General features: G+C 38.9%; 1 protein-coding gene across 1 annotated transcript; it reads right to left on the bottom strand.

Moving 5' to 3' along the window:
* Window positions 1–243: 243 nt before the first annotated feature.
* On the bottom strand, window positions 244–21,449 carry DHX36 (DEAH-box helicase 36). Its single transcript, XM_072867674.1, has 25 exons — window positions 21,201–21,449; window positions 20,504–20,625; window positions 19,485–19,686; window positions 18,750–18,788; window positions 17,339–17,509; window positions 16,334–16,413; window positions 15,253–15,327; window positions 14,950–15,116; window positions 14,283–14,364; window positions 13,650–13,790; window positions 12,280–12,382; window positions 10,586–10,673; window positions 9,644–9,699; window positions 9,477–9,541; window positions 8,840–8,983; window positions 8,065–8,182; window positions 7,314–7,412; window positions 6,141–6,314; window positions 5,753–5,839; window positions 5,012–5,095; window positions 4,810–4,909; window positions 4,633–4,723; window positions 2,894–3,014; window positions 2,182–2,334; window positions 244–1,156 (listed from the first exon to the last, which is right to left on the bottom strand). Exons 1-25 carry the CDS (start codon window positions 21,447–21,449, stop codon window positions 971–973), a joined length of 2,997 nt encoding a protein of 998 aa, XP_072723775.1. The 3' UTR covers window positions 244–970.
* Between the last annotated feature and the right edge of the window lie 2,304 nt (window positions 21,450–23,753).

The raw sequence follows: 23,753 nt of genomic DNA, 5'->3' as shown, positions 1-23,753 counted from the left end.
CAGTGGGGAACACTGCCCAGCCCCAGATCCAGCCCTAGGGTTTCAAGGAAACAGCAGGTCTGGCACACCACCACAAGTTTGATCAGAAGAGTATTTCTCAAACAAGTCACCCTACTCGAAATCCTGAACAAGCCTTGTTATTCAAAAGTTCTTACATAGCTGGAAGCATTCAAAACAGAATGACGTTCAAAACATCAAGAACTAAGAACAGATGAAATAACACTTTAAAGAAAAAACTTTTAATGTAATACTATAATCCATACATGGACTGTTTTAAAAAAAGAAAAATTAAAATGCAATGAAACCTTAAAGTGTATTCCACCGTGACTTTTATCTAACCATGTTTCCTGTAGTCTGAAATTTTAGTCAGTAGTGATGATGGATGGGCACAGAAAGTGAAGAAAGATTAATTGAATGGGATGAAAGGCAAAAGGGGAGAATATTTCTGAAGATTGTTGCCTCCCACAGTACTAATTTAACAAGTGTTTTCAAGTTTAGTTTAATTAAGCTATAATTACCTTCTGTGGAAGTGTTGGTGAGAAGACTGCTGCACAGCTGGAATAACACAGTAAGTATAATTACTCACCACCCCCAATTAAAAAAAAAAAGTCTTTTGAGATGTTTCGACCAATAGCTAGAACAGTTTAAGTATTATTAAGCAGTATTTCAGCAGGTTTTTTGAATATTTATCTGTTACCTGATGGGTTAAAAAAAAAGCTACAGCAGGACAAGAACCATACATCAACTAACATTGCTAGCATTGCATTTCTCTTATTTAAAAAGCTACACTGAACACAGAATACCATGCATATACAGATATTACCAACTATTTTGAAGTAACTGCTCTTCAGTATGAGGGAATTACCAGCTTACCCTAAAAAAGTTTTTCCTCTAGCTAAATAAATGCTATAAAAAAAAACAAAACAAAAAAGGTGAAAATGTTGGCTTTATCAGTACAGGTGACAGTGTGTCAACTATAGCGTTCACTCTGGAATCGTGGAGCGTAGTTTCTGACACTTTCATTCTCCTGTGTTGTGATTAAGTCTATAATAGCTGTCAGTACTGCAGTATCCCTGGATTTAATATCATTCCAGTCCACAGGATGTGGGTTTTCTATTTTTTCTTGTAGAAGATCATCAAGCTCTTGTCTTAAATTCTGCAAAGAGTTTGTTGGCATGAAGAAAAAGAAAAAAGAGACAAGACACAGGCAATTAGCGCTACACACAACAACATTACTACAAGTTCAAATCCCTTGGGCCCTCTCTTCTCCTAATCTTTACACTTGCTGTTCTCCTACCAATCCATTTCAACATTGCTATTTTCAGGATCAAAAGCTGCTTCTCAAAAACCAGCAGTTTTACCTTTATGACAGATGACCATCTCTGGATGTGACGGCCTTTAACAGGCTATACATCCATTAGCTGACTATTTCAGGATTAAAAATATTTGGGTTTAAAAAAAAATGTTAGGTATGATTTCTAGGATCTAATATTAAACAGAGCTCTAATTCAGCCCCTCCTTCCACTGGAACTTACTACTGCTAGCTGAAGAGCCCCATCCTCATGTTTCTATATCCATGTGGACATTTCATGGACTGACCAAGTCATCCTACAGCTTTTGCTATGGAAAACTACAGAGATTAAGCTCATCAAATCTCTCACCGTAAGACATGTTTATAAAACCCTGTGACTCTTCTCTGAAGCTTCTACAGTTTTTCAATATCCCCATGAATTTTTCAGCAGAGGCTGCACTGGCTGCACAAGAATATCACTGCCATATTCCCGATGCCTCAATAGGTACACAGTCTCATTAGTCAAGCTATCACACTGGAAACCAAACACACACACAAAAATCTGAGCATGTGTGCCTCCTAATCTGGCTCCTAAGGCCAAACACAAGGGAGCACATTAATGTTTACTTCTGCCCAGTTTACCACGTGATACCGACTGTTCGGAATGTTATTTTTACTACTGCGTTTTAACTTGCATTTATCTACACACCTTTAGTAGATCTCTTTTGTTTACTTTGTGTACTTGAACTGCTTACTGGGAATACATTTAAAACATTATCATCTCCCTATAGTGATAAATCAGTAGGTACACAGTAATAACAAATATAGAAATCTCTAAGAAGAATCAGCATTACACTAAGTCTTCCATATACGTTATTATTATTAGTCACCTTAACTAAGTGCGCTATTCTTGCCGGAGACTGGAAAACAATCCATTCATCCACAGCGATGGTATCCTGATCTTTATCCTTCTGAATGGATATATCTCCTCCGAAGAACAAGAGACAGTATGGAGAAACCTCTGTACAATCATACAAGTAAATCTGCAAGACGACAAAATTGTCCAATCACCCTTCAAAACATCTTAAGTGACATCAGCAACCCTTAATGAAACTTGTAACAGAATTCCAGATCATTATTCAGAGTAACTGATAAATTTGCAAGACATATGTAAAGCAACTCAGTTGGAAAAGTTACATGAAATTGGATTAAACAGGAGCAGAAATGGTCCCAAATACAATCCTTCACACAAAGTGGTGAAATCAAACCAACTATTCCATAACAATCAGAGGGAAAAAAAATTTTTTTCAGCATATTCAAAAGTGCTACACTGGATCGAAAATAGTAATAAAAGTTACACCTGTCATTGCCAGAACCTTTAAAAAAACCCCAAACAACCAGAAAACCAGATGGTAGTATATTAGTTATTTGTGGAACACCACCACCAGCATCACAAAGATCATAATCTGATGGCACGTAAACAAAATGACCCAAGACAGGAAGGCTTTAAACAAAGGCACTGTTCACATCCCCTTTGAACCTTGATCCAACCTTATGAAAGAGCTACAAAAATAAATTACACAAGTATAAACCTTCACATACACTGCTAGTTCTCATCTTCAAATGGTACACAAGCCAGTTATAATGGAACTCTGTTTCTTCCACATTAACCGATTTAGGGTGAATATTAACTGTTCCATCCGTCTTGGTGCAAACTTTCACCCTTAAAAGAAAAAAAGGTTTTATTTTAGGATTTAAATAAGGTCTTGAAAGTTTAGCACAATCATGTCCCAAGTTAAAAAACTCTCCAATTATCCGCTAGTGTTCTCAACTCTGAAAGTACAAGGTCACTCAAAGAAACTTCAACTCCTTTCCCAAAAGATTTCAACTGAATCCACAGTATGAATTTTTAGGCATCTCTCTCTGCATTTAAAAAGTCTGAATTCTTTGCCAAATTTACCCCCTTAATAAACCCTGTCATTCTCTCAAGTAGTAAAAACGAGTGGCATTCTTTTTCCAAATGAAGGACTCTTGAGTTACTGAATTTGGTTACATAAACCAAGTTTCAAGCCATTTCTTGGAAAAAAACACATAAGGAACTTACGTATCTGAATTCTTTGCTCAGCGTTAAGCGGGGTCAGTGTGGAACAAGGGACCAGCTATACCACTGTCAACCTGTCTAGAGCGGTGTACCTCTACTTGTACCATGTGCCTTTGGACAGGGGTAACATTCAGCTGCTTTGGTTATACGTACTACCCAAAATCACATTTCCCTTCTAACATAATAATGCCATCAGACAATAAAAAGCAGAAGCCAAGCACAATATGTATGAAACACAACTGCTCTCCTCCTTCCCACATTTCAGAGATGTAATTCTTTGGGTGTGGATCACTGAGCTCTCTGCTCCCTGTGTGCCGAAGTATTTTGCAAAACATGAAGTTCGGTGTTTTGAAACAGAAACAGGGGGTGGGAGAGCTTCTCCAGCAAAGTGTAACGAATCTCTTGTTTAGCAGATCATAAAATTGAACCTTCCTGGGCAGCTGGCTTACACCTAGCTCCACCATGCGGCAAAGATACAGCGACACAGTTACTTGGGTCAGGTTTGCAAACTTACTGCATTTAGGCGACTCCAGCACACTGGACTCAGTCTGAAAGGCAGTATCAACTGACTAGCAGTGTCACCTATAGACGGGTCTAAACTACACAATCTAAGGCAGAATTTTGACCACCTATTCTTACTCCTTTCATAGAAATAATCACTTGGGTTTTTTTTTTTTAATTATAGGCATAATGATTACTCCTAGCTTGCTGTTTCAACGTTACACACCCAGAAAAAACAATCTAAATGTTCAACCCTTCATTCTGTCTTAAATCAGGTCCATAAAGAAGGACGTCTATATTCTGACAAGTATACTGTTACTGTGAGTAACAGTTAATAAGAATAAATAGTCCAATAATATAAGTAGCAACAGATCAACAAACCAGAATTTCTGGGCTCTGCTGCCAAATAATAAGAAAGGACAGTGTTTCAACTGCTGCTGTAGATCAAAGATGATGGCAGGACTCCTTTAGCAGCAGTGTTACTGATATATTGTAACATCAACCATGGCACGATAAGGTCACACAAATTATTTCACTGACTAGCAGGTATCCAAATGTCAAACAAAGTAAAGATCAACAATCCCATGCTCTCATCTACCCTTCTCAAATGAAGTAACCCACACCCATGATTGAGCTATACAGAGATTCATTCATGCACTCAAGCCACTGCTTCACCATGCCAAAACACCTAATGTAGAAGACACCTCGAATACAACCCAACATTAAACCAAACCCTTACATTTTTCTCTTTTTGCTGAAGCTTGGCCGGATCTTTGCAACTTTTGGATACAAACCAGCACAGATGACTGCTTTGAGCAACTTCTCATTATCTGTAGAAGACAGCAAAGTAAATAACGCAGTTCTGCAAACTGAGATTTCAGCTATCAGAAATTTTCCGTTTCCTTCCACTGTTTACCTGAGTTGGTATTAGATTTGGGATCCTTGGGGTCTCTGCTATTCACAAATCCAGCTGCAAGAAGATGCTCTGCAAACTGTCCTTTCATGTTATGCAGCATCTAGAAAACAACAAAAATTGTCCCAGAATGATGCTGTGCCAAAAGGCTCCTCCCCTCATCCCCACAGACATGATCCTCTTTTTTAAACTGCCAGGATGTTACCTGGAGTGTATTTGAAGAAAGGAAATATTCCCAGCAATAGTCTTTCTCAGTTCTGAAACCACGCCGCCGAGTCTCTTCCCAGCCCTGAAAGTTAAAAACCATAGTTCAAAGGTGTTTGTAAGTGAACACACACTAAAAAACTAAGGACAGCAAAAACTGGAAGTGAACAAGCAATATAGTTACATCTTTCTCTACAAGAGAGAAAGTAAATTCTTTGATCTCTTTGTTTATATATATGCATCTCAGAGTAGAAAAACACAACTTTACAACATTTTGAATCAAAAACTTAATTTTTCCATTGGAAGGAGGGAAATCTAGCTAAGTTTGCCAGAACTTCATTTGCTGCTATTAACAGTCCTGGGTAGAAACTGCATTCCAGGCTAATTATTTCCTCTTCTTCTCGCCCCAACACTATACAACTAAATCTCCAACACTTTTGAAGTTGGCTTCAGCCTCTTGTAGAGGCCGGAAGGACAAGAATTAACGACTTCAGCAAGTTAACTATAACATTACATTTTCTTTGTCTCTTTCATAGACTTATCCGCAAGAAATTAGGTTACTGAGCCTGAAGACAAGATTCCTCAGCACTAGAAGGGTGAAAATTAATTTAGTTTTATGCTTCTATAGAAGCCAAGAAAGAAATACTTCAGAGCATAAACTGATCAGCTTTTTCCTTAAAATAATCCATATTACTCAAATTAAAATTCAAGAAAAAAACCCCAAACATTAAAACAGGCCTACCGTGAAAGCATTCACCACAGTTAGATGATCACTTTTAGTGTTCTTTGACAGTTCCTTTCTTCTTGCATCTGCTACTTTCTCTTTGCCCTAAGAATAATTAGAATCTATAAAATATTCATGACTGACACACCAGTTCTCTTTTCCTAATTAAGGTACATATATACAGCACTACTTTGTATGCTACATACATTAAAATTAAAGCTACTTCCAATATTCTGTAGGCAAAGACAATACTTCATAGTATGTGAAGGCAATCTTTTACTAATAAAAATGTAATTAACATGAAAAGAAGATTAAAGTGCTTTTAAACTATAACATCTCAGTAAGTCCCCATATCCTTCTGAGATTCTTAAAATCTTATGTGTAATTCTCCTCTTAGAAACGTTACCAGAGGAATGACAAAAGGGTCTTTGAAGCTGAGGCTAGCCGCGATCGTAAGTACTGGATCCAGGCAGCAGAATAAAGCTCCAAAGAGGATCATTTTTCCAATATGCGGTTCAACTGGTAATCGTGCTAAATGGACACCTAGTGGAGTCAGTTCTTCTTGTCTGTCCAAAGCATTCTGTCAGAAGAAGGAAAAAAGAAGAAACACAGCATTTGAAATGGGGAGGACTTCCTTGAAATAGCAACTAGTATACTTAGAGAACAAAGGAAAGCCTAACAGCTGGAGAACGCAGCTAGCTGAAATAAGGGATGGTAGGAAAGCAATCAAGCAAGATATGGAGAAATAGAGATGTTCAATTAGATCCAAGAAAACGGCAACCATCTTTCATTGTGTTTCAAGTGGTTTACTAGGGCTTAGTGTCTTTCTGGACGAAAGTACGAAGAATTATTAACACTTGAGTGTCTTCCTATTCTCCTGATCAAGCTTATTTTTAGACTTGTATCTTACCCTTAATATCACTTCTGTTTTTATTTACTCTACCCTTTGCTACCATACAGCATTGTCACAAAACACCAAATGTATGGCTGAATTTTAATTTTATCTAAATGTTTATAGACTCATGCCATCAGTTTAAGTACTGCCCTTCATCTAAATCAGATGTTTCAATTTATTGCTACAACTGATTTGTACAAATACCACCACAGCAAGAAGTCAGTAGTACAGATGTGTCATTAACCTCTCCCTCCCCAGCATCCAAAGGGGTAATGACATACAAGATCTTTCTCCTATATGCTTTATTTGCCCACAGAAAAAGTATCTCAAACTCTTCACTACTCTGACTGGGATAGGAAGGCTTGGTGGATGCAGCCATGAGCGGGGTGTTACAGGAGCAGCGAGTTCAGCAAGTATCTGTAAGGCACTTAAATGCGAGGTGCATCCCTATGTTTTGAGTCTTTTAGAAAGTTCCTCAGGAACTACTCTGTGCAGCCCATAAACATCATGTATTATGTGAAATTACTTCCTCTGTTCATGAGGGTATATAAAGGGTCTACACAATACGATAAGGGGTTGCAACTGTCGGGACCTGTACAAACAGAACTGTCTGATAACAAACAATGCAGTAACGTTGTTCTAAAAAAGACTTTTTCCTTGCATGTACATTAAGCAATACTTTACCAGCTCCATTAGATGATTTATGGCCAACATTACAGCGTCACGAGAGGGTGGATCCATTAGTTTGCTCAGAAAATAAGCAATTCCACCAAGCTTTAGAATCTGGGGAAGAAAAAAAAAAACAAAACCAAAAAATAAGACCTGCAGCAATTGGAGAAAAATGGCTACCTAAAATTAGTAAGCAGTAACCACACTAATTAAAAAAGTGTGAATAATTCACAGCTTGAGTTAGAATTTCACTAAGAACTAAGGACAAAAATAAAAATGTATTAATGATGAAATTTGAAACATAAGGATCTATTCTTCATTCAGTATGCATACACATGGTATTCCTTATGCATGCATAAGGAATTCAATACAAACTGCCAACAAGGAAACTCACGTCAGTTCTAAAACTACTTTTTAGTAAAATTATTTTAAGACATCATATCCCTTGACTCACTGGCATTCTCACTGAAGCTCCTCTAACTGAATGATATTTGGGGGGAGAGGGAGGGAAGCACAGTCCAAATAATAGACTTCAGCTTTTATTTATACTAGACCATCCTATTTTTTGTGGCTTTGATGCATCTAGATACAAGTATGCATTTTGCAAAACAGCTGCAATTATTAGCTAAATATATTGTACTTCTAGTGTAACAGAATTTTGACTTGAAGACAACCCTAGGCTCACAGTTGCATTAACTTAATCTCTCAACCTCTTATTCCAATGGAAAAGTAAATAATAAATACGTTTGAAGATTCCTATGTTTACCTTGATCTGTAAACAGAGTTCTTCCAAAGGTGTCCTCAAGATCTCTGGTAACTGATAATCATCTAGAAGGCTAGCACGTAGTCCATTGTATAGATGGTAACAGTGGCCTGGCTGAACTCTGGAATTATTTAAATAAACAGTTGGGTTGGTTTTTTTTTTCCTATGACACTGTGACATTATGATTGTGTTTGTTTATAAACAGCTTCCCAAAACACCTCAAGGAATTAGAACTGAAGCATATTCAATTGTAAAAGCCATTTCAGATTTCTGAAACACAGACCCATCAACAGGAAGAGAGGCATGCAGAACACTGAAACCTCCTATCAACAGCTCAAAAGGAGTAATGAAGAGACCAGAGAAGAACTGTAAGTTTGAACAAGAGAGAAAATATTCCACAAGGTATTTTGAGAGGGAGAGAAATTTCAAAAAAATTTGGTATGTAGCTAAGTGACATTAATTTGCAGGCAATTTTCACTTGAATGTACCATAGCCTCATAAATCAGGTGTGAAAGCAAACACTACCAACAAAAATTTTAAAAAATGCAGGACTTATTCTTCTATAAGACAGAGGAAAACTCATGAGTTAAATGCACAAGTTAAGTCAGTTTCCTAGAAAGACAAAGAAACCATGCTTTCCAGAAGCACAAGAGACAGTTGTGCTACCATCTGCTACTGAACATAGGAATAACAAAGTAGTATCTTCAGCAGCACGTGCTCCAAGATTGATGGAAACCTAACATCACAAAACTCTTCTAGCTATCCCCATTATTCTTACCTTCCTGCTCGACCTTTCCTCTGCTTGGCATTAGCTTTACTAACCCACTCTGCTGCCATTGTGCTAATGTTGTTCTGCGTGTCAAAGTGAGTTTCCTTTATCTTTCCACCATCTATAACGAACACCACGTCATCTATTGTAATGCTGTTTAAAAAAAGAGAGGAAAAAAATGCAACTCTTCATCTTTGCAAGCTTGACCTAGGATATTAAAGGGAGTTAACCTCTCTTTACCCCCTCCCAAACTGTGAGCCAACAATACAAAAAAATTGTGTTTGGAATTTCATTAAGAATTACGTTACTAAGCAGTTCAAGAAACAGCTCGATTTATTCTCCTAGGTCTGGCAAAAGTCACCACATGGGGTTATGAAGTCTGCAGAGAGGACAGGCAGCTCAGATTTATCATGTACAACAAAGGCAAGTCTTTATAGTAACATCCATGTTTTAATTGTTTTAAACAATGAAAGGAAAACTCCTGTTTAGTCTATAAACATTTCTAAAGATAAAGTGTTATAAATGAATGGTACAAATACAAAAACATGTAATTTAGAAACATTAAACAAGTTTAGACTTTAGATTGCCACTTTCATTTATTTTGTTAAATGTATAGCTTTTTTGGTTTGTACAGCTAGCTATTTACCTAGTCTCTGCAATGTTGGTAGCAATCACGATTTTCCTTACTCCTGGTGGGGTCTTCTTAAAAACCTGTAATTATCCATGGCCCATTTATATGTTTGCCAAAACCAAACATAGGCTTAATTAATTTTTTTTGTAGCTGTGAAATATTACAATAAAAGAAAAGCATACCTGAGTCTGGTTAACAGTAGGCATCAATGAATGTAAAGGTATGATAATAAACCTATCTGAAAATTAAAAGTCAGTAAAAGATATGGTGTAAGCATAGAAACTTTAATTTTACAGGAAAATCAACTATGCAGAATAGAGAAAATACGCTGCAAGTCAGTCTACTGTTTCTTATTCTGAATTCACAGGTATATGTATCATAATGGCAAATTCTAAAGTAAAAGGTATAAAGGAATTTTTTTATTAAGCTATGATGACTTGACAAGTTTAAGAATATATGAAGTTGTGTTCAGTAATTTATATTTCATTTTTAATTTCTCAAGTTATGTAATAATTGCTCAAGTTTAATAAACAAACGGACACTCTCCTCAATCTTTCAATAAATTGAAATTCTTTATCTATGGAATGTACACAACATGAACTGTAAGACAACTGGGTAGTCAAGAGTGTAGTTAGACAAGTTAGATGAAAATATGAGTTATGCAAACAGGACAAATTAAAGTGTATCAGACAGGCATAGGGTATTTTAGTGTCCTATTAAAAAAGCTTCTAGGATTAAATAGGATTTAAAAGAACTATCAGCAAAGCAGTAGACAGCAGCTGCTGAAGAATCAAGAAAAGAGGAAATGACCACAGAATGAAGAAAGAGAGTTTAGTTTTGGATGGAAGCTATCATAGCTACAAGAAAGGAGAAAGGAAAAAGATACAGGTCTGAGATTTTCAGATTGTTCACTCCTACACTGAGGAAAATGAGTTGTTATTATTAGCAGATAAAAGATACCATAGAAATGCAAAAAATGCCGAATACACTGCAGTCATCTTATTAGGAGAGAATGAGGGGGGGGGGGGAAGTAAATCCAGCACAATACCAGCAATTGCATGCAAAAATTAAGAGTTTGTCACTAACGCTACTGCTAGAACTCCCATGTAAAATTTTGGTTTTACCTGACTTAAACATGACTTGTGACATCAAGAGATCATGCAAAGTGCTAATGTTGTCCCAGCCTGGAAGAAACACTAGAATTGCACCATCCTATATATAAGAGAGGGAGTGAAGGGAAAAGAGGTTAGAATAAATTATATGCTATGTAAAGAACCACCTACTTGCACACTGATACGTATATGTTGGATAGGTGATATTTGAAACCTCATTGACTCAAATTTGGAACAAAGTTTATAAGATTGTTTTCTACAAAAGAGTTAGCTACATATATTTATCTGAACATAATAAATAAAAATTTTAAACATTTTTCCCCTGCAGTGTTTTAAAAACCGTCATGTCAACACTAGAAGAATTTGAGCTGCAAATAAAACAGAGAGAAACTAATGTATAATTTTCAACACAGGAAGAACAAAATACGAAAGAGCAACTCATCCTCATTATCCATGGCTTAAATGATCTATCAACTGAAATACTAAATTATTTAAAATATTAAATAATCAAAATTCTCTTTAGGGAATCAGCCAAGGTGTCAGCTCATCCACAGATGTTTTTGAACACAGAAACAAACACATAACTTCAGGTTATGACAATCTACATACATTCTACCTACGGTAACAGAAGTTATTCTTACTTCACGTGTGTCACTGCTTCAGGCACAGGATCCTTCTGATATTAATATTCTGATGATGTTATTACTAAATAACAAGGTAAGGCACATTTGGGGATAACTGTTAATGCAGCTGTATTAACTACTAATCTTGACAAGCTGGAAGTTGGAAGAGTCTCCTAACTGTGTGTTCAGTAAATGTGACCAGACTTTTGCTAGGCTGTTTAAAAATTCAGCCTTCACAGCATGTAAGTCATATTTAGATTACTCAGGCAGAAAAATCATTAAAGCCAACTGCACAGTGTACACATGAGGCAGTGAACATCAGCTCTAAGTATTGCTCTTGCCCTCTCCCTCCCATTGCTGAGGAATTAAGAACGGAGATTTAGTTGTACACTAAAGAGGTTTTCAGACAGTTTTCTACAGCTATTTCACAAAACCTAAATTTTACTACAGACTACAAAGAATACTACCTTTGACAAACACACACACAGTCACAGAAAGAACTAAATGTTAAAATTTAATTTGTAATTGTCTTACTTTCCATCAAATAACTAAGGTGTATAATTAATTTGAAGGCTTATTTAAAAGCTTATCCAACAGAAAAAAAATGCAGCAATCTGAATCAAAACGGCACCCAAACCTTCAGATATCTATCCCATTTAATTTACGAGACAATCCCTACTGTCAGTGAAAGAATTCAGGCTCTTTTTTACCCCCTCCTCAGAAGGGACCATAAATGAGCATATAAAATGTACTTGTCAGTTTTCCAAGTTTCTTATGTACATAGCTCTCGCTACCCACAACCCCTATTCAAGAAAATGTTTAGATGCGTGCTCCCCTTTAAACATGGATTCTATCCCATCATTTCAACAAACACTGTAACTAACGACATTCTAAATTCAGGGCTTAAATAGTAATTAGATGTTTAAAGCTGTTAGATTACTTCTCAAAAGACCAAACCAAAAAAATTCTTCTTCTTTATATCCGTATGATAAGGCAAAGTAACTATCAGCTCTGACATTCCCAACAGCCACTGAAAACAATTGTCACATTGTTAAAATGTGATGATAGGAGAGAGAAGTGTACCTCTTCTTCCAAAACGATGTGTCTGATAAGTGCTGCTATAAGGTCAAGGTCAACCTTGTCATCATCCATCATTTCCAAGGCATCTATAGTACTTGCTGAATACCTACAGGCATTGAAAGCATATGTATTGGTAACTTACTAACATAGTCATGCACTCCTGTGTCTGTTATAAAGCTCTGCAATCACACGTCTATGTAACCCACTACTGTTCAATTTATTTCTTTGTTCAATTACTGTACCTCCAACATACTCTTGAGATTTAGCTTAGTGCAATTATCGTCAGTTTAGAATATTAAGAATTACCATGTTATGACTGAACTGCCTTTGAAGCATTTACACGATCTCTCTCCTCCTTGTGGATTACCTAGGACCTAAACAATCTTGAGTTTACCCTTCAATTTCTCCCTCACTCACAGTGAGTGCAGGAGGCATCTCGTCAGTTCAGCCCTTTGATTTCATGAAAGCTAACGCTATGGAAAGAATCGCCAACTGGTTCAAAAGACATAGTGGGAAAGGGAAGGAGGAGTACAAATGGGATGAGCAGAGCACGGGATAGGCCAGACAGAGATACAGCATTGAGGACTTTTCCCTTAGAAAGGAAGATAAAACTGAGCCACCTATATTCATTATTGTTACCAAGCTGGGTATATAGACAGTCCCAAAAATGCAGAGGACAAATAAGACAGGAGAAAAATCAGGAAGATGCTGTTCCTGAAATAAATCAGCCAGGCTATCCAATTAATCAACTTATCCAGATTACCAAAAGCAGTCAAATGCTGGCAATCAAAAGAGTGTTTCAAGTGGACAATCTCTACTAGGTGCTCAAGAGGCAAAATTATTTAGCTTGGTTTTAAACCACTCTAAAGGAATATTACAACATTCTGAGGAAAAGGTTGTGGTAGGTTTTTTGTTTTGTTGGGTTTGGGGTTTTTTTGTTTGTTGTTTTTGTTTTTTAAACCAGCACATTTTGTTTTACGTTGATGATGAGACTAAAGTACTGTGAGATCTCTCTCAAAGAAAAAGACTGAAGAAGGGGAGAAATCATCAGAAGAGAACTAATGACCAAAGCTCAAGCAGCCTAACATGATGCTGAAGGCTGTAATGGACAATACCAACATCACTAGCAAGTGACTCGACAGCTGTAAAGTTCTCCCACAGTCTGCACATGCAAAGGAAGCAAATTCTCTGTGATAACTCTCAAGCACTTCAATGGTTGCCAGCCAACTGTACTGGCAATTCCATCATTATTGTTTTCCACAGTAGCAACTATCACATTAATAAAAGCACAGTACTAGCATACAGCACTAATTTATGTTTCGCAGGTAAGAAGTGTCTAAAATCTTAATGCAAAAGAGCAACTTGAGAACAACCTGCCCCGCAGCTGCCTTATGTAGTCTGGCCATCGTTCCCTGTAGATTTCCTCTTTTTCTTCTTTTTCTGGTCTGCTTACATGTCCTTGCATGAAGCCTTTCTTCCACCGTGGCCGACGGTCTGTGTTTTCTGGAGTATACCTTTAAATTTATATAACAAACATAATTAAGTTTTGAAACTAAAGTAATTTAAAGCCAGCTGCATAGTAGTTTTCCAAACTATGCACAATATGCTGCGCTTTAGCTATACCATGTAAATAAGATTCTTAAATTTCTTTTCTGAAAGAAATCTTACTCATAAAAACAGTTATCATCTCTAGTAAGCAGGAGAACATGTAGGGGAAAAAAGGTCTGAACAAACAGAAAGACTAGCTTGTTTTAGTAGCCTGAAAATTCACCAAACTGAAAGACAGACGAGTTTTTTTTCCTCCTCGAGCCAGTGTTTCCAGGTAGCTATGTGCCATTTTTAAATACTGTAAAAGCTACTAAACTTCCCTTGAAAGGTTTTCTGTTGAAAAACACAGCTCATTCTTCCACAGGGTATTTATTTATACCAAGATAATCTTTGAAAAGACATACTAAGCAAAAACCCCCAAAATACTATCTATAATGGTGTTCAGAAAATACACTTACCTCAACTTCTCAATGACATCTTCGAGAAGATATTCCACCACAGGGAAAGTGAACCCAGGTATGTGAATCATTGGACAATTATCTGTTGAGGAAAGCATAACTCTGTTTTTAAACAGCAAATAAAATACTGTACTGAAATAATAGAGGCAATAAACATTCTTCACTATTTTTGCAATATAGTTGCCAAGCCTATAGGGTTTTTCTGTTCGTTTATTTTTAAATTCTCATGGAAGATGCCAAATTCGATTCCAAATAAAGTTGCTGAATAAAAAAAGCATAAGTAGCAAGCAGTGTATTGCTCTTCAGCATGTTCATCTGGTTCCAGCTACAGGACAAAGCTGGAAGACTGAACAATTAAAGGCTTCAATCTGGTTGCCCACTCACTTCAAGACTTCTAAAAATATGGTAAATATTAGTAAATATTTAATATTTAAGTACTCTGGAGATACTGTTTCCACTATATGTCTGAACAGCAAATACAGAAGCAACACAGGCTCATGATGAGATAACACTAAGGGAATAAGCACCTCCAGCAGCTGGCAACTATTTGTAAAATTGAAGTCATTACCTCTTTTGATAAAAATCAATCCTAAAATTTGAGAACATCATTATACTGTAGAAGCCTGAACTACTAAAAAGGAACATTCACAGGAAGCATTTCACCTACCAAAATACTCCGAAAACTTCTCTGCATTTAAAGTAGCACTCATTAGTATTACTTTCAGATCCAAACGAATATTCAAAAGATCTTTAATAATGCTCATTAAAACATCCGACTGAAGATTTCTTTCATGAATTTCATCAAGGACTACATGACTAATGCTGGACAAGTGCCTAAAATAGAAGAGCAGGAAGTTAAACATTTGTTTTTAGCAAAATTAAAAAGACAGAGCCGAGACTGTTAGAAACAGCTCAGTAGTCAAATCATTTCATCATTGTATTCAGTTTCTTACTAAATAGGAAAACTTACTTATCTGACTGGAGCCACTGTAGGACAATTCCTGTGGTACAGTATAAAATTGAACCTTGTTTCCTTGGTAACCGACTGAAAGAGATACATTAAGAATTCCTCAGTTCTCTTCTCTATTTTACAAAATACTTTAAAAGCTTAAAGTCAAGATGCAGAAAGTCATTATGGACATCATGAAGTATGCCTCATTCCCTAACTTGCTCACTTACAGTTCCATTGGAGGAACAAGGAATTAGGCCACAGTTGCAGCATTTTTGATGATGGGGAATGAACTACTTGTAATCTGACAGACGTCCTGACTTCCCAGACATCATTTTTCATCATTTGCACATTGATCTGCTGACCCCAAATTCTTGCAGCTAGCTGAGCTCAGCACAGGTGACAGCTAAGTATACAGCAGTATAACATTCTTGATTAAATAGTAAGGAAAAATATAAATGAGATTCTATAAACTCAAATTAAAATGCAGAAAGGACTAAGCTGTCATCTCTCACCAGCAGTTTATCCTTCAACGATAACTGAAATTCCATTATTTGCTGGTAACATTTCAGATATTTTTTTTAAATTGCAGATGACTCCAAATGTAATAACTTCTGCTTTACGGCACTAGGTCTACGAGCTCTTGTCAATGCACCCAACTTTATTACCTGATCTCAGTGGGATTACTCGATAGATAAGTGTAGCAAATACATAGTTTTCCACAGAAATATGGCTTATAGCATTCTCTCCTTTAGCATTTCCATTTTTCCTTGAAATTCTTGCATTAGGGACATCAGTTTTATCTCTATCTATAGCAGAACCTTTCAGAAGAGCTGAAAAAAGGACGTACTAGACAAAGCACAACTTGGTGGTAGCCATTGTTACACGCTGCATAAAATGCAATAATCGCACTCAAACTTTGTGCTAAATTTCAAAAACCTTATTCCCTACACCAGCTATTCACAAGAATTCCTTTTGGAGAAAATATCAGAATGAAAGCAGTCATCTATGTTAAGAACTACTTTTCAAATTTTCTTGCTTGAATAACAATAGATACTACTTTACATGAATGCAGAAAAACTGCCAAGGGAGCCTCTCTTACCTCTGTAGACGAATTTGGTATCCTGTACTCTTGCCATTACCACATGCTTCTGCCCTTTCAGCAGCAACTCTCTCAGCCACCTTAGAAAAATAAATAAAATCAAAATAGTGCAGGAAAGAAAATTTTAAAAAATCCCACAAGGCTGATCTATGATTTAGCTACTCATCAGCAGGAAATACCTAGAACCAAGATGTTGCGCAAACAACAAAGAAACACCCTGAAAATTACTTTTTCTCCTCCGCTGAGAACAGTGTTTCCTGTCAGCAGCCCAAGGACAGGTTTGCGACCCAGGACATATTTTAAAGGAACACAACCATTCAGGCATTAGCAATACACTCACCCTTTCAGCAGGGCGAGCTTTTCCTCATAGGAAGTAAGGTTCTATACTCGTTTGACACTTAACTATCAAGAAGAGTAATTACTGTGCACTTAAAAGCCAAATGCATTCTTCCTCATTAATATACCTCTAAAGGGCCTGACACAACGTTAGTGTTTACATTAATTCACATTTGCACTGCCCAAATCCATTAAAATCACAGATATAAACAATGATTAAATTCAGGGAAGAATGAGGCTTGCAGTGCCAGTACTCCATTAACGACCAAAACTTATGAAATATCAAATTACTGTATATTAACAAAATTGTTATTTGCAATAAAATGTAAGATGACTGAAAACGAACGCACAAAAAGCCATCTTCACTGTCCACTACAGGCTGAATGCTTATTTTCAGCTTTAAATTTAGTATGAGTACATATGACAGCAGAGCAGTTTCTCTGAGAGGTGCACAGTGCCTATCTGGTCATTTAGAATTTTTTCAGATCTTAACTTCAAATCATCTAGCAGATTGTACACTCAGTTCATAAGCTCGCCCATGGATCCTAGGCCCAGTAAGACATATATTTTCATTCAATGATTCTGAGTAAGGCAGTAATTTTTCCTCAGATTTAGGGGGGGGGTGGGTCACAAGAAATAAGTTACACGTTTTGTCAAAATGGCACTTACCGAGATAGCGCTGATCCTCCTAGGCTGAGTACAAACTATCCTGCACATGGACCCTTTCCCTCGCTCTATGTAATCATCCAAGATGAACTGTGTAACTTGGGTTGTCTTTCCACAACCAGTTTCACCGCTTATCACAGTTACTCGATTATTGTTTATAAGGTTTACAAGTTCCTATTTCCAAACAAAGAGAAAACGTTATTGTATTATTGTTCAAACCAGATTTTAGAAGGATTTTGACAGTTCTCTGCTACTGTGCGGTGAACTTAGAAGAAACTGTCATAGCAACTAAAGAAACAGATACCCATCTGTTTTTCGTAATACTAAAAAGTTTAGTTTAAACCACACAAATAATTTCTGCCCTTCACATATGTATGGTTTAAAACATATCAAATCTGAATCCTAGTTTTAAATACTTAAGATCCTGTATGAAAACAACATAAAATAACTAAAATGAAAGCCTGAAATACATTTTTAAACTTTTCTCCCTCCTACTTGCCTTCTGGATATCTTTGGTGACTGAAAACAAGTGTTTTCCCTGTTGGACTTCAAGACTGTACTAGCTGAAGATTTTCAGTGCAATATTTTAACGTTTCTTATATCGAGAGGAACAGATTTCTTACACTCCCAGCCTCTACCTCCCAATCCAAGGGATTGTAAAGGGGCGTATAACTATTTAAAGAAACAAACACGAACAGTAAGGGCCACATTATGACAAATACATTAACTTTAGAAAGGAAGCTCACTAATCATTCATTGAACCTGCAAAAGAAAACGTAACAGAATACTCAATTTCTACTTCATACAGGCAACAACAAATGAAGAATTAACATCAATTAATAACACATACTATCACTGACATTATGTTTTGACTGGGAAACTAATGGCAGTAAGAGCCAGCAGTACAGCCATTAAGTCTGTCATGAAAAAAAGGAAAAGGTTTAATCAGCATTATATTAAATTCTAAATTGGGCAAATGTTCAACAAATGGCCACAATTTTATATACGTAAGAAAAAGAAAGCATAACAATTTATGTAGTGGTCAACTACTCTCCACAAAATCCAAGTAACTAGGAAGGTTCTAGAAGTTTAACTGGCAGAGAAAGAAGAAGAGACCTGTACTCTAAAAAAGTGTACTTAAGCATATCTAGCATTCAATACCATTTCCATGAATAATGCTGCTCCTACTGATAAAACTGTATACAGCCCCAGAGTAACTTCATACGTATCATGAAGCAGTGAACCTGAGCTACTTTTGGGGAAGAAGTCACACCCAGCACCAGAGCCTGGGAAGCTTCAGCACCTTCACAAAAAGCAACAAAGGTTTCCTGCTAGTCCGTTACAGAACTGTTTTCTCCTATTTTACAACAGAGCAACAGAAACACATATTCTTTCAAATTAAATAGACATTTACCTGTCTCATCCCATATGAAGGGAGTTTCTCTCGGAATCTCTGGGGAAAAAGAAAATAACAGTACGTATCTTTAAACACCTTTTCAACACTGAAGTAATATAACAGATTTCATCTATGATCTAGGCTAAACTGTGAAATAACATGACAAACCATTTGGCTAATACTTACATAAACACAGGCCCACTAGAAGTAAGTTTAATTCCATGCATGTTTTCAGTTTCATTAAATTTAGCAAAATTATTTAAAACCAACAGTTCAGTACATGAAGAGGTATGTATGTACAGTTGCAAGACTAGGGCCTTATATCAAAGGCAGAACTGCCTGCTCATGGTACGACTGTTTTATTTGACAGCTTTATATATGGCTATTAGAACAACATGAACTACATTTTTAAGAGGCAATTCCTTCAGAGCCCATTTTTGTGCTTTCAGTTTTAGACATAAATGCAGGGACACAGTCCATTATAAAACAAAGAGAAAACCCCACCCCGACTAAATGTGTAAGCTTAAAATTTTAGCTTTTATGCAATCAGAAGTTGCCGCTGAAAGCCTGTTTTTTAATCACTGTCCTATTGATAGGTATGCATTTTGCAAATTCTGAAGGTAATTTTTAGCCAAAGTAACGTAATGACAACTTCCTAGTAAATCAACTGCAAGAATTATGTTTTCCGGTTAGTTTAATTAAAAATAAAAAAAATCCAATCAAAAGCTTTCTACTTAGCACATGGAAAAGTACCTGCATTTCAATATATCTAGGATCAGATTTCTTCTTTCTTAAGTCTTCTTTAAGTTGCTCATCTAAATCAGTATCCTGCTCACTTTTCTCAAAGAGATATTCCACATCCCGATCAAGAAATGTTTTCTCCAAGACTGCTCTCTGTCTTACAGGAGCTTTTTCAGCATCTGGTTTCACTTTTGCAGGCTGTTCTGGAGTAGGTCTGAAGTAAGTGCAGAGAACAGAAACTGAAGATTATCCAAGATGTGCTTGGCCACTGTGAAGAGACACTGAACCGTTTCAAGGCAAACCTTACATTTGTTTTTCAGACATTACATTCACGAGTTACTTGACCATCGGCCGAGAAGAATATGGCGTATGCCATTAAAGCAATTAAAGTCTGAAAACTACCAGCCATCAAAAATTTTACATCAGTATCTAGACATGTAACACGTTCTTTTGTATCAAAACAAAGCTAACAAAGCAGCGAAACGCCTCCAGAGAACTGCTGCTTAACCCGCTGCCCTGTAACCGGATTGTTCAGCCAAACAGAGATCCAAACACCTAATTTCAGTGGACTCAGGGTAACACACCTGGCTGCCCTTTTCACTGCTCTTAATTAAAATCCTTTAAGTGTAAAGAACGGAACCTATTTCACTGAGGTCGAGAAAACATTCCAAGACCATACAATAACTGAAAAATGAAGTCATATGTCACTCTGGAAGAGTAATTCCAGAGGCCAAGCCAGCTGAAAAACTCTGTATATCTGCTCTAGTAGGCCTGGAGATCAAGTACAAGATTTTATGATTTTAAGTAAAAATTTAACACCCCAAATTGAACAATAACCTGGAAAAGCATTTTACAGCAACGGGTACAACCAACTGTTGCAGTATGACAGTACATGTAGAGAAAACTGAGTGTATTTGTTAACCTAATTCACTCACTAAACGTAAACATTTCCTGATATATCTTCCTACCAGTTTGTGGGAAGTTTGTTCAATTCAAGGTAAATAAGAGCATTAGTAATTGTTTCTCTTTACCCTTCTTCATCCCCAGACCACCAGGACATGGCTTCTTGCTCCTTCTCATTTTTAGTTTGGACAGTGCTCAACAGCTGCACAATTTGCTCTTCCCGGCGTTCATCCATACGCACAACAGCTCTCTAGTAAAACAAAAAAGAAGTACAATTTTCATCAACACGTACTGAGCAGATCTACAGATATTACATTATTAACACTTTAATGCTATTCTCAAACTAGCGAGGCTCTCCGGCACGATCCGAAACGGTTTAAGTTTCTCCTTACGAGTCATTTCAAGGGGCAGAAACAGACAAACACATCTTCCTCACCGTGTCAGGCAAAACATTTAATCAACGTAGGCGTTTCTAGCACACGGCGCTTCTGCGCACGCAGCCAAGCAGAAAGCGCGGAGTGCGGGGCGCAGACCGGGCCAGCCGCGGGCCCGAGCCCGGCGGAGGAGCCGCTCTCCTCGCCCCCCTCAGCCGCCGCTCCCCCGCTACCCGCCCCGCGCCCTGACCTACCGGCACCAGCTAGGCCGGACCTCCCCGCCTGCTCTGGCCACCGCGCTCCTTCCCGCCCCGCTGCTTCGGGGAGCGGGACCAAGCCCAGCCCGACAAAAGGCTCCCGGGGCGCAGCTGGCGGCGGCAGCACGGGAGCACGAAGGCTGCCCTTGGCCCCGAAGAGGGCCGGCGGGGCTGAGCCCGCGGCCGCCCCTCACCTGCTGCCGGTCCGTCTCCTTGCTCTTCTGGCCCTGCTTCCGCGCGTACCACAGCCCGATCTCGCGGCCCTTGAGGTGGCTGGGGTGGCGCCCCCGCCCGCCGCCGCGGCCCCCGTGTCCCCCGGCGGAGGAGGCGGAGGCGGAGGAGGCCCCGCCATCGCCGCCGCGGCCCCGGCCCCAGTCCCGGCGGTGCTCGTAGCTCATGGCCGCCCGGCAGCCGGCACCCACCAGCGCCGCGACCCGCCTCATCCGTCGCCTCACTTCCGCCCGCCGCCCCGCCCCGTGCCACCGCGCCCCGCCCCCGCTGCGGGGGCCGCGGGTTCGAGCCCGGCCCCCGACTGCCCCGCGTACCGAGAGCCGCGCTTCGCGCCTCCGCCGGCCCCGCGGCACCGGGCGTCAGGACGGCAGCGCTGCCCTGGAACGCCGCTGGGAGCGAGGCACGGCAGCGCCTGCAGAAGGCAATACATTCACCGCAATACATCACTGAGGCTCATCCTGCACGAACGCCTCATCTTGTTCCAGTTTACAGATCCAAGTTCTGATTTCCCTTTCCGAGCCTGCAAGTAAGACTTTAAGGAAACATCAAACGTTGGCCTCCATCATCACATGTGGGGTTACTACCCCCTCCGAGTACCTGATGGGCGTTTCTATTGCTTCTTTTTTAAATAGAACACACACATCTAAATAGCTACCAGTTCTGGGCCTGCTGGCTGGTTGCTGCTGTATGTGGCGTACTTTGTCCAAGTTCTCCGGACTGCTAAATTAAACCTTTTAAATTAGATAAAATTATTCACAGAATTATTACTCTTTCAACAGATAATTAATGTTCTTTTTGTTTCCTTGAATACCATTGTGCAGCTATAAATGCCTTTTCAATCTCTTTACATATTCTTTTGCCTTTTCTTCTTTGTTGGTAAGATTTACATTCATTTAAAAATTACTAGCATTCAGATCTCTGAAATACAATGTTACACACTGATTTTCAAACTTCTTTCGGGTAAAGGACTGCGTTTTTCAAAGGAAACCATTATCTCCTTTTTTCTCTGCCTACAGTTTACCTACAGTTAGTCCAACAACTCCCAGCAGTTGGCTATGTAAAGAAATAAGAACTAGGTGCTCGAGTTAAAGATCTGCATTTTCTTTTTTCCGTTCCCCTCACAAAATGCTTTATGCATCCAAGTAGACACTGGTCTTGCTGGTAGGGTTATCCTTCCCCATGCTTAAGGAAATGCTTATTTCTATGGCCTTAAAACATGCAAAGCAAGATCATAACGCCTTGTCATAGCATACATCTTTCACACAGACACCTCGGGTGATGGAGACGAGTGCCAAGGCAGCCACTGGAGCTCCTCTTAGTGACCGTGGCAGTGGGTGGCAGATGGCTGACAGGGCCGTCCCTCCAAGGACGAAACTGCACCGTGCTGGGGACGAGACCCGCGGTGCACCACGGTGTCCTGCACAGAGCTACCAGCTCGCCCAGAGCTGATCTGTCCGTCTACAAAATGGCACAGCATCATGCCACCGTCTTGCATGGGACGGTCTGGGCAAGAAACATCGTGTGGGTTTTTTTTAGCTACACCCAGTTTCAGGTACAAGGAAATCTCAGAGAAGCTTGGATTTTAATTTGAATAAACAGACAAGTCAGGAATAGAGAGCAAGATCTCCGAGTCATCAGCACAACGAGTAGCTGAACTTTGGGTGAGGTTACTCAGAGAAAAGAGGGAAAAGGAGGGGACCAAGAACAGCGAGTACAAGGACCGGAGGATACTGAGGGACATCATCCAAAAGGCAAATTACAGGAAGGAGCGTGGGAGAGAAATGAGAGATCTAGGAGGAAATACACTTCTTCCTGTCCTGGTTTCGGCTGGGATAGAGTTAATGTTCTTCCTCGTAGCTGGTATAGTGCTGTGTTTTGGATCTGGCACGAGAATAATGTGATAACACACTGATGTTTTAGTTGTGGCTAAGTAGTGCTTACACTAGTCAAGGACTTTTCAGCTTCTCATGCTCTACCGATGGAGAAGGCTGGAGATGCACAAGGAGCTGGGAGGGGATGCAGCCGGGACAGCTGACCCCAACCGCCCCAAGGGCTATTCCACACCATACGACCTCATGCTCAGCATATAAACTGGGGGAAAGCTGGCCGGGGGGCCACTGCCTGGGGACCGGCTGGGCATCGGTTGGTAGCTGGTGAGAAATTGCATCGTGCATCACTTGCTTTGTATATTCTTTTACACTTATTATGATTGCTATTTCATTTCAATTATTAAACTGTTCTTATCTCAACCCATGAGGTATTTTTTCACTTTCACTCTCCCAATTCTCTCTCCCATCCAAATGGGGGGGAATGAGCAAGCGGCTGGGTGGTGTTCAGTTGCCGGCTGGGGTTAAACCACGACACTTCCTTCCTTCTCCTCTTCTCATCCTGCATCTGCGGCTTAATGCAGACTAGGGAAGCACACTCCATGGCTTCTTGCATGGCTTCTTGCATTCATCATCCTACATGAACTAACAGTAATTTCACACCATTTTTCAAAAGTTTCACAGTAGCAA

Source organism: Ciconia boyciana, chromosome 7 (genome assembly GCF_034638445.1).
Source record: "Ciconia boyciana chromosome 7, ASM3463844v1, whole genome shotgun sequence".
Classification (NCBI taxonomy): Eukaryota; Metazoa; Chordata; class Aves; order Ciconiiformes; family Ciconiidae; genus Ciconia; species Ciconia boyciana.
The sequence above is the reverse complement of the archived record's forward strand: the minus strand, read 5'-3'. Positions and strand labels throughout refer to the sequence as shown.